This window comes from Hemitrygon akajei, chromosome 9 (assembly GCF_048418815.1).
Source record: "Hemitrygon akajei chromosome 9, sHemAka1.3, whole genome shotgun sequence".
In the NCBI taxonomy this organism is placed as follows: domain Eukaryota; kingdom Metazoa; phylum Chordata; class Chondrichthyes; order Myliobatiformes; family Dasyatidae; genus Hemitrygon; species Hemitrygon akajei.
Genome location: NC_133132.1, coordinates 60,525,214 through 60,537,247, shown reverse-complemented (window position 1 = coordinate 60,537,247; position 12,034 = coordinate 60,525,214). Strand labels below are relative to the sequence as shown.

The following is a 12,034-nucleotide window of genomic DNA, read 5'->3' as shown; positions in this document are numbered from 1 at the left end:
AAGCCATGTGTCATAGCTTGAAGTACACCAATTGACTCTGAGAAGGTGCAGAAGAGTTTGACTAACACTGGAGAGTTTAATTGTGTGAACAGACCGGAGAAGGTGGGGTTTTCCTCCTTGGGACAGTGATTTAAAGTATTTAACATAATGAAAAGTATTACAAAGAGTACAGAGGACCTGTTCCCATTGGCAGCAGAACTAAAGGGCATAGAATTATGATGATGATTGACAAAAGGACCAAGTGGGTCAAGAAGACAAACTTCATTGTGTTTGAGTATTTAGAATTTGAAATGAATTTCTGCAGAGTTGAAGAGGGAAATTGCAGCATAAAAGGTAAAGAAAAATAATCAAAAGGCTGTGAGGATATGGTAGTAAAGAGGGACCAACCAAACTGGTTTTGCACAAACCCTGATGGATTGAATGTGCCAGTGCCTTCACTGTATGCTATAAAACCTTTCAGTGATTTTATGAGGCAGAAGATCACACAGTTTTGGACATTCCTTACCTATAGCCTAAACAGCTGAGCTGCGAAACTTAGACTACTTTCCCCAAAAAGGTCTGTTGCGAATGTTTAGTTAAATTTTATTTGTTACTTGTTCCACTCAGCCAGACTACAGAGACATCTGTTGTTAACCTTACACTTTACTAAATGTTTTAAGTCATTTATAAATTCAGGAAATGAGCCCTGTACATTCAACTGTAAGTTGATTCAAAAAAATCAGAGTTATCCTAGTACCTATCTCTGGAGAATGTCATTGCACACTTGGTTTAATTTGTAAAACGACCATTTATTGCTACCCAGTTTAGGCAATGATAGACCCTTGTTGATACTGTCTCTCCTTTTCCAAGACTTCAACCTCAATGACACCAATTATGTTGCACTCTTCATTTTGTGTTTTTTTAAGTCCATTTATTGTACATTGCATCAACTACATTTCCTGCATCAAACAAAATTTTTTTAAAATCTGCAGATCTGAAATAAATGCAAAATCAATGCTGGAAGCACACAGCAGTTCAGGTAACATCTGTAGAAAGAGAAGCAGAGTTAATTTTTCAGACAGCAGACTCTTCCTCTGAACTTCTGATGACCTCAGTGACCCCCGTTTCATTATCAAAAAAACTATATTATTTATTCACACTAATCTAATTAAAAAGATAATAAATAGTAGCAGGTGTGGGCTACTTGGACCATCAGGCCTACTTCACCATTGCAATGATCATGGTTGACCATCCATTTCAGAGCCTGTTCATTGTTTAATTAGTTTTGTTCACTAATCTGTAACTCTAATTTTACCCTTGAGTAATCCATACCCTTTTCCCATAGCTATTCTAACTTTTATGATAATACGATCACTATTTCCCAAATACGCCACCACTGATACTCTCTTGAGTTGGTCCATCTCACTTCCCAAAACCAATTTATGACATATACCAAGGTACAGTAAAAAATGTCTTCTTCCTTATTCCACTAGAATCTTTGAGTTCTCGGAAATACTTCTGGACATTTCAAAAGTTCCTCCTCCTCATTGACACTAAAATTATTACTACTCCCATCTACATTAGTCTTGTTAAAGCTGCCCATTATCACCACCCTTATGGCTTTTCACCTCTGTTACTTCATGTAAAATTGTCTTTAATTGCTTTTTCTCTTTAGTAGCCAATAAAATACATTCAGTAATGCAATCAGATCTCTGTTGCATATGCACTCCAGTCATATAGATTCTGTTCTGATTGTTACAGAATCTTCTCACTTAGCATTGCAGTATTCCCCTTATGCCAGCCAACCTTCTTATATTTCCTGAACATCTGGCATCCATAAACATTTAGTAATTGCTATTAAAAAAACCAGGTCTCTGGTTGTTGTCACAACATCACAATCACCTATAACTCTTCAACCTTATTTAACATACATTATACATTTATGTATATGCATCATAAGCCTTTCCTATCCTTTCTTGTTCCCTTCATTACCTGATTCACCCTATATCTGTACTACCTATTGCACTTGTGATCCCTCTTTCAAACTTTTGCGCAGCATTTTTCTGCTTCTCTGTGCTAAATTCGAGCCTTCATATCCTTGGCTAGTAAATCTGTGGCATCCCTCTGCCACTGTTATCCTTAGTGCCTTTACTTTTCAGCAATTTCCATTGATTATAAACATTTGTTTCTGGTCTGCAGTCTTACATCAATGTCCTGATCAGTCTGTTCTTCATTGACCTTCTTAACTACTGTTTTCTCGTATTCATGAGAAGGGTCACCCATGAAGCGACCTTTAATGAGCATGGATCTCACTATCATTTCATCTGTGGCTGGGGGAAGTAGCTTCCAGTCCATGCAGTTAAAACTGTAAAAAAAACAAAACAGTCAACAGATGTTATTTTAATCGTATTGTGGAGGCAGAGTCACTAATTAAGAGCAACGTTACTGAAGAAGTAGTGAATTTGTGGTATTTATTGACACAGATGGCTGCGGAAGCCAAGCTATTTGGTATATTTAAAATGGAGGTTAATAGGTTCTTAATTAGTATGGGTGTTAAAGGTTATGGGGAGAAGGAAAATGGGATTAAGAGATAAAATAAATCAGTCATGATCAAATGGTGGAGCTGACTTGATGGGCTGAAAAGTCTAATTCTATGTCTTACAGTTTTATGGACAAGGCAGATCTCACAAAGAAGGCTGCATTCAAAATACTTTTACTGCCTTTATATAGGTGATAAGAGACCTGCTACATATTTACGGGATTCACAATATTCCATGTTAGAATTGCATAGCAATCCATCATCTCCCTTCCCCACCGATCATTGCCATTCTGAAACTTTGCCCTGGGCAATGCAATCCCACTGGTTGAAAATTTCTTCACATTTATCGTTTACAAGACATGCATGCACTAAGCTCAGAAAAATAGTAAATTGCTAGGATCAATTAATTGTATTATCTGTATACTTCAGATAAGATTAGGGGCTGGATTAGCCTTATTAAAAGGCTTAAAAATAACCACAAAAATAGTACCAAATAATTCTAAAAAATGGTAAGATATCAAATGAATATCTTTTATATGAGGCTACAATTTTACAAATAAAAATAACATTTTCTGTGAGATCTATCTACACTCCTGAGTGGGACAGTATGCACGATTTTGAAACAGTACAAGTAACAACACTGAGTGTCACTTTCTTATTAAATCACTGGAGTCTCATATTATGCATAATAGTCAAAATCAATGTGAAGTTTTCTAGCATGGATAGAAGCTGAGGATTGTTGGTGAAAAGGAAAAAGCAGACAAAGGCATGATGGCAGGAGCCAAGAATGAGGTGGTGGTGTATAGAATAGGGAGCGGGAGGCTATGTGGAAAAAAAAAGGGAGAATTAATGCAGAATGTACAGAAAGAAGAAAGAAGAGCAAGGGCTGATGGTAGGTCTCATTTGGAACTATCAGTATTTCTTCAGTCTGCCTCCAGCATATCCTTAGGTTGTGTTGGTTGTTAACGCAAATGACACATTTCACTGTATATGTGATAAATAAATCTGAATCTGAATCAATTTTATACTTTTTTGATAAACTTCCACCTCTTATAACAAATCCTCTTTTTGGTGTAACGTAACGATCTGGTTATGCACTTACACTGCATCATAGGTCTACAGATGATACAGAACTCTGGAATGAGGTAGAATGGTAGCAAACAGAGTGAACATAGGCATACTGGTGAATTGGGCAACCACAGATTAGCTTTAACGTGGAGCAATGTGAAATATCTCCTATTGGAAGGAAGAATGCAACAGGAAATAAATAAACAGGATAATTTGAAAGCAGGCAGGGCAAGTTGAAAAGTCTGTTTACAAACAAAATATCTGGAACCATGGCTGAGTAAGTCTTCCTGACAGTGCATTGGGCTTGGTCAAGATTGTACAATGTGCTTATCAGCAGGATTCTTCACCATGCCCAGTGACCCCTTTCACATGTTCATGAAACACTACAACTCTTTCCTCTGGCCTCTTGTCCTTTACCAATCACAATTGCTTGTACGACACAGCCATCTCACTTTTCCCTCTATCCCTTACCACTCTGATTAACATACTGGATGGTGTACACTACATATATTTTGGTTTGGACTTCATGATAAAAAAAATCCCTATTAAAATAGATAATGAAAGGGTATAGAGGAAGGAAATTAAACAAGAAGAAAAAAGGTACTAAAATCCATTATAGTATTCAGGAAGTGACAGTAAGGCATTTAGAAGATCAAAAGGCAATAAAGCAGAGTCAACATGTTTTTATGATAGGAAATATACTTGATGACATTGGGTATAACAAACAGGGTGATGAAAGAGGAACGAGTTGATGCAAGGTATTTGGATTTCCATAAACTATTTGATAAGGTGCTACATAAAAGGTTATTGCATGAGATAAGAGCTCATGGGGTTGATGATAATATACTAATATGGATAGGTAAACAGCTAACAACCGATTGGGTGCTACAGACATCAAGTGAAACTCATAAGCTATAATTACTGACTTAGATCAAGGAACCTAGTACACTGCAGACAAGTTTGCTGATGATACTCAGATGGGCGGTTTAGCAAGTCATGAAGAGAGCACAAATAAACTGTACAAAGATATAGACAGATTACGTGTGTGGATAAGAAGTTGTCAGATTGAGTATGATGTGGGAAAATTCAAATATTGAAAAACAAATTATTATTTAAACAAAGTTGCAGTACAAAAGGCTAAAAAAACACAAAAAGATAGCATTTAGGTCAGGAAAGTAATTAGGAAGGTTAATAAATGTCAGACTTAATTGAAAGGCATATGGAGTATAATACTAATAAACTTTGATGCAACTTTAGAAGGTGCTGCTGAAACTGTCAAATATCTTTGCTGGACCTGCACAGGAGCTCTTCTGTTAACAAGTCATGAAGAGAGCACAAATAAACTGTACAGAGATATAGACAGATTACGTGTGTGGATAAGAAGTTGTCAGATTGAGTATGATGTGGGAAAATTCAAATATTGAAAAATAAGTTATTATTTAAACAAAGTTGCAGTACAAAAGGTTAAAAAAAACACAAGAAGATAGCATTTAGGTCAGGAAAGTAATTAGGAAGGTTAATAAATGTTGGACTTAATTGAAAGGCATATGGAGTATAATACTAATAGATTTTGATGCAACTTTAGAGGGTGCTGCTGTAACTGTATCCAGAGTGCCTCGCAGCACTCTATATTGATTGCAGTATTGTGCAGACGCAACAGGAGTGTTCCTGTGCAGGTCCAACAAAGATTTTTGACAGGAAATCCAGTCTCTATAAATGAGAGGCACCGCTGAGCAGAGCAGTCATTGTGGGAGCAGCTGGCATTGGAGTAGTCTGAGGCAGAGTAGTAAGGCTTTGGCTCGACAGGGCTTCGGTGAGAACAGGTGGAGGCAAGGTAAGTAGGTAAGTTCATTCCTTATTTCTTATTTGAATCTTGAGAGAATAGTGGGTATGTCTACAGAGTCAGTGTTCTGCTCTGCATGTCAAATATGGGTTTTCCAGGAGACTTCCAGCATCCCTGATGGCCACATCTGCACCACCAGGTGCATCAAGATGCAGATCCTTAGAGACTGTGTTAGGGAACTGGAGTTGCAGCTCAATGACCTTCGGCTTGTTAGGGAAAGTGTAGCAGTGATAGACAGGAGCTACAGGGAGGTAGTCACCCCAGGGTGACTGTCAGGAGAGGGAAGGGAGAATGTCAGATAGTGGAGAGCACCCCTATAGCCGTCCCCCTCTACAATGTACTCAATTTTGAGTGCTGTTGGGGGCGATGACCTACCTGGGGGAAGCAACAGCAGCCATGCCTCTGGCACTGAGTCTGACCCTGTGGCTGAGAAGGGTAGGGAACTGAACAGAATGGCAGCAATAATAGGGGACTCTATAGTCAGGGGGACAGGCAGGTGATTCTGTAGATGCAAAAAGGAAACACAGATGGTAGTTTGCCAAGATGTTTCTGGACACGCCCACAATATCCTGAAAAGTGAGGGTGAGCAGCCTGAACTCCTAGTACATATTGGTACCAACGATATAGGAAGATAAAGGGAGGAGGTCCTGAAAAACAAATATAGGGAGTTAGGAAGGAAGCTGAGAAGCAAGATCTCAAGGGTACTAATCTTAGGACTGCTGCCTGTGCCACAACAAAAGCATGGCTGAATAATTGGAGCAGGGAGCAGGAATTCAGATTTCTGGATAATTGGGACCTCTTCTGTGGGACATGTACAAAAGGGACAGGTTGCACTTGAATCTGAGGGAGACCAATATTCTCGTAGACAGATTTACTAGAGCTGTTGGGATTGGTTTAAACTAATATGGCAGGATAGAGCTGATGATGAGTCAGCAGGTTTACAAGTAGAAGATGGATGTAACATGAATGTAAGGAAGGACAAGCCAATGATTGGGTACCAATGCAGACAGAGCAAAGAGTTAAATTGTATCACAGAGGCAAAATTCAAAAGGGAGAATAATGCAGGACTGAAGGTGCTGTGTTTAGATGGATGTAACATTCAAAATAAGGTGGACAAACTCGTGGTACAATTAGAGATTGGTCGGTATGACGTAGTGGGCATCAGAGTCGTCACAGAAAGAAGGCCATAGTTGGGAGCTTAACATCAAGGGATCAAAAGGACAGGCAGGAAGGCATAGGCGGTGGTGTGGCTCTGTTGGTAAGAGATGGAATTACATCATTAGAAAGAAGGACATAGGGTCAGAGAATGTCGAATCTTTGTGGGTGGAGTTAAGAAACTGCAAGGGTAAAAAAAATTATGGGAATCATATATAGGACTCCAAATAGTAGCCAAAATGTGTGTTTGAGATTGCAAAGGAAGCTGGAAAAGGCATGTAATAAGGATAACAACACAATTGTACTGGGGGACTTCAATATGCAAGGAGATTGGGAAAATTGGGTTGGTATTGAATCGCAAGATAGGGATTTTTTTTTTGAATACCTATGAGATGGCTTTTTGAGCAGCTTGTGCTTGAGCCTTACTTGGGGAAAAGCTAACTTCAATTGGGTGTTGTGTAATAACCCAGAACTTATTAGAGAGCTTATGTAAAGGAACCCTTCGGAGGCAGTGATCATAATATGATTGAATTCATCCTGCAGTTTGAGAGGGAGAAGCATAAGTCACATGATTCAGTATCACAATGGATTAAAGGGAATTACAGAGGCATGAGAGAAAAGCTTGCCCAGGTAGATTGGAGGAGGATACCGGCGGGGATGACGGCAGAGAAGAGATGGCTAAAATTTCTGGAAATAGTTCACAAGGTGCAGGATAGATATGTCCCACAGAGGACATATCAAATGGCAGGAGTAGGCAACTGTACCTGGCAAAGGAGCTTAAGGACTGCATAAAAGCCAAGGAAAAGGCATATAAGGTAGAAAAAGTGATTGGGAAGTTGGATGATTGAGAAGCTTTTAAAATCCAACGAAATGCAACTTAATAAGCTATAAGTAGGGAAAAGATGAAATACGAGGGCAGACTAGCCAATAATATAAAGCTGGATACCAATAGTTTTTTTTCAGTTATATAAAGAGTAAAAGGGAGGTGAGAGATGATATTGGACTACTGGAAAATAACGCTGGTGAGATCATAATGGGAAACAAAGAAATGGCAGATAAACTTAATGGGTACTTTGCATCTGTCTTCACTGTGGAAAACACTAGCAGTGTGCCAGAAGTCCGTGAGTGTTAGGAAGCAGGAGTGAATGCCATTGCTATTACAAAGGAGAAAGTGCTAGACAAACTCAAAGGTCTTAAGGTGGATAAGTCACCTGGGTCAGATGGACTACATCCCAGCCTGAAAGAGGTTGCTGAAGAGATAACAGATACATTGGTCATGCCCTTCAAGAATCACTTGATTCTGGCATGGTTCCAGAGGACTGAAAGTTTGCAAATGTCACTCCACTCTTTAAGAAGGAGGAAGGCAAAAGAAAAGAAATTATAGGCCAGTTAGCCTAACCTCAGTGGTTGGGAAAATGGTGGAGTCTATTATTAGGATGAGCTTTCAAGGTACTTGGAGACTAATGATAAAATAAGTTAGTCAACAAGGTTTCTATGCAGGGAAATCTTGTCTGACAAATCTGTTAAGAGTTCTTCGAGGAAGTAACAAGCAGGGTGGAAAAAGGAGAGGCAGTGGATGTCATTTACTTGGATTTTCAGAAGGCGTTTGATAAGGTGCCACACTTGAGGCTGCTTGTCAAGATAAAATCCTATGGTGTTACAGGAAAGATAGTGGCGTGGATAACAGAATGGCTGACAGGCAGGAGGCAGTGAGTGGGAATAAAAGGGGCCTTTTCTGGTTGGCTGCCAGTGACTAGTGGTGTTCCTCAGGGGTCAGTATTGGGATCGCTGCTTTTCACATTGTTTGTCAATGATTTGGATAATGGAATTGATGGCTTTGTGGCAAAGTTTGCAGATGATTCAAACGAGAGGACATGATTTGAGAGTTAGGGGGCAAAAGTTTAAGGGAAACACGAGGGGGTATTTCTTTACTCAGAGAGTGATAGCTGTGTGGAATGAGCTTCCTGTAGAAGTAGTAGAGGCCAGTTCAGTTGTGGCATTTAAGGTAAAATTGGATAGGTATATGGACAGGAAAGGAGTGGAGGGTTATGGGCTGAGTGCGGGTAGGTGGGACTAGGTGAGATTAAGAGTTCGGCACGGACTAGGAGGGCCGGAATGGCCTGTTTCCATGCTGTGATTGTTATATGATTATATGGTTATATGGTTATATGATACAGAGATAGGTGGAGGGGTAGGTAGTGCTGAGGAAGCAATACGATTGCAGTAGGTCTTAGACAAATGGAAGAATGGGCAAAAAAGTGGCAGATGGTTGGGAAATTCATGATAATGCATTTTGGTATAGGCACAATAGTGCAGACTATTATCTAAATGGGGAGAAGGTTCAAATATCAGAGATGCGGAGGGACTTAGGATCCCTCGTGCAAGACTCCCAGAAGGTGAAAGAAGGCAAATGCAATGTTGGCATGATTCCAAGAATGAAGGGGTTAACATATGAGGAGCGTTTGGCAGCTTTTGGGCCTGTACTCAGAGCTCATTGAAACCTACCAAATGTTGAAAGGACTTGATTGGGTGGCTGTGGAGAGCATATTTCCTCTGGTAGGAGTATCCAGAATTAGAGGGCACAGCCTCAAAATTGAGGGGTGACCCTTTAGAACAGAGACAAGGAGGAATTTTTTTAGCCAGAGCGTAATGAATCTCTGGAATGCTCTGCCACAAACTGTGGTGGAAGCCAAGTCTGTGCGTATATTTAAGGTGGAAAGTAATCATTTCCTGACCGGTCAGGGCATCAAAGGATGTGGCGAGGAGGCTGGTGTATGGGGTTGAGTGGGATCCAGGATTAGCCATGATGGAATGGCAGAGCAGACTTGATGGGCTGAATGGCCTATTTCTGCTCCTATGTCTTATGGTCTTATAGTTTAGAGTGCATAGGAAAAAGTGCAGAAAAGGTTCTGATTCTAGGTTGGTTCCTGGAAATGGATGAACAATGCAAGAAGAAATATTGACCAGATTGAGCCTTAATTACTGGTGTATAGAAAAATGAGAGGTGATCTTATTGAAACATAAGAGTCTAATGGGGTAGATACCATGAGCAGGTTGCTGGAACTGGGGGGATTAATTTCAGAATAATGAAGTGAGGAAGGAATTTCTTCACTTAAAGAATTGTGAACATTTGGAATTCTTTACCTTAAGGAGCTGCAGAGGTGTGTGTTTTTTTTAATATGGTCAAGGTGGGAATTTAGTGTGAGCAAATGTCTTTTGTAAATGTGATGTGAGCAGCCAAGATTTTATTGAATAAGGGAACATATTCAAAAGTGTTATTGGCCTATTCTGGCCCCCATCTTTTATAGCTTTGGTTTTGTAATTCTTTCTCTACTGTATCTCCTGCCACCTTTCATACTGGATTTTCCAATGCATTGTGATGCCACTACCAGTCTTGATATCAATCATATCTTACCATCAGATTAATAACCAGTGCTATTATCGACATCTGATCACCTTGTTTAATGGCCTGTGTGCAACCTCCCAGCCTGATTTAGCTGGTTTAATGGATAATGTTGCTATGTCTAATGCCACAACCACTGCCTCACCTCAAAGTAATATGGTTTAAGGTCAAAGTGACTGTGTCCCTCCAGTTACTTGTTTTATTGGTCAATGTTGATGTTAATAACTACACAAGGCCCACTATTAGTTGGATTGAGGTGAAGGTTATAAACTGTTCACCTGGAATAATACCAACTACCTAATACATACCCATGTCACTGTGGCAGCAGTGACTATCTTCTGTCTTGCTTCTGATATGACTTTTGATAGTTCTATGGAGAAACTGATGCAGGGCTTCAACTAAAAGTCTTAATGATTTCCTCCCCCCACTACACAAATCTGCTGAGTTCATCCAGCAGATTGTTGGTTGTTCCAATTGTTCCACAGTTTTTTCAGCATGACTACCATGGTTTTATGCTATTTTATGGACAGCTGCAATTATGTTGTGACCTAAGCAGCCTTTCCTGTTTTGTACTTTGTTCATTCATCTTAAAAAAATATTGTTTTTGTTATTTGTTGTGCACTTGTTGCTTGTGGCTCCCTTTCAGCATTTACTACTGGTAGTCACTAATGTCCCTCCTGAAGGTAATCAATAAGTTGTGGTGAAAACAGTGGAGAAATCTGCCATAACTGTCTATTCCCCTCCCATTTCCACTGCAACTTTTCTTTTTATAGGACAGGGTGGTAGATCTGTGTTTAACCCCCAACTTGGAGGATTGGGGTATTTATTTTATCTGCATCTCCTATTCCACAGACCAATCTGATGAAACCCCCTACCAGCACATATCCTGGGCAATAATTCAAAGATGCGAACTGTTACATCACAGCAAGGCAGAGATGCCAGGTGACAAGTCAGCCAACTAGTTACCTGGCTTAATATCACCCTCCATCGCTACCTCATTCAAAGAACAGTATTGCTGTCTCCAGCACTCCAGATGCCTGGTGTAATGTCACCCTTCCCCATTAACCAGTTTAATGGTCTCTGTTGTTGTCACACAGATAATTTCATCAATCAGCTTTGAAGTTCAGAGCTGCTCCATTCAATGTCCCCAACCACCCCATCCACTGTCCTTCAGACACCATTCCCACCTCATCCCCACATTCTGCACCCTGCCACTGTCTTCAGATCCCACCCATGCACCAGCCACCATCTTCACACCCCATCCCCATCATTCCCCATAGTCAACCATCATCCCATCCCAGCCCCATCCACCGTTCTCCCCCCTCACCCCATCCGCAGTCCTTATTCCTCCCCCTCTGATTACCTATAAAGGGTCTTCCTGCTCTTAAGCTCGTCCAGATCGACACCCTGTATGATGAAGTAGTCGGCGCTCAGGCCCAGCACCTTGCCCCAGAAGTAAACCTGGTGGAACTTGTAGTTTCTGCGGACAAGCTCCAGCGAGACCTGTAGTGCGGCCTTATGCTCGGGGCTCAGTACTAGCCCCTGACTTGATACATAGTCCAGGTGCTGCTGCAGGTAGTCGGCCTGCATGACCGCGTCGCTCCGAGGCTCAATTTACTGTAGCGTCCCAGGCCTGGTTACCGGGGCAACCGCTGCTCCGTGCTGGCGTCGCTTCCTTGGTTACTGTTGTCAGGCAGGATGAGCGATCAGGCCCGTGAAATATTCCGTATTTCCATTTTTTCTGCCAAATTCTTCTCGTTATATTGAGAAATTGTCCAGTATTTTGTAAAGTTAAAACTTTTATTTGAACTTTTATTTTCGCCTCCTCGGTTTTTGCTTCATAATCCCGGTTGAATGTAATTTTCCGTTCCCTTAAATCTTACTACTCAACATTTAGATAAACACTTTTAGATCATTCGTTTTCCAGTTTTATTTTAATTTCATAGAATCATAACAATGAACTCTTTTAGCCCTTGTCCATGTCCACTAAGGAGTCCTCCCCAGTTAGTCTCATTTGCCCATATCTATTAAACACTGTAACTGTATC

At 40.5% G+C, this 12,034-nt stretch overlaps 1 protein-coding gene across 4 annotated transcripts in view; it reads right to left on the bottom strand.

Moving 5' to 3' along the window:
• Window positions 1-11,618, bottom strand: part of rsph9 (radial spoke head component 9) — a 54,348-nt gene extending 42,730 nt beyond the window's left edge. For all 4 annotated transcript variants that reach the window (XR_012100232.1, XM_073056078.1, XM_073056080.1 and 1 more), the window contains exons 1-2: window positions 11,351-11,618; window positions 2,185-2,344 (exon numbers count right to left, since the gene is read on the bottom strand). Coding sequence is in view for 3 of the 4 variants with exons in the window: in XM_073056078.1 (XP_072912179.1) it covers window positions 2,185-2,344; window positions 11,351-11,577 (387 nt within the window). In the remaining variant the exon portion in view is untranslated. The remainder of the gene's footprint in view (window positions 1-2,184; window positions 2,345-11,350) is intronic.
• Window positions 11,619-12,034: the final 416 nt, after the last annotated feature.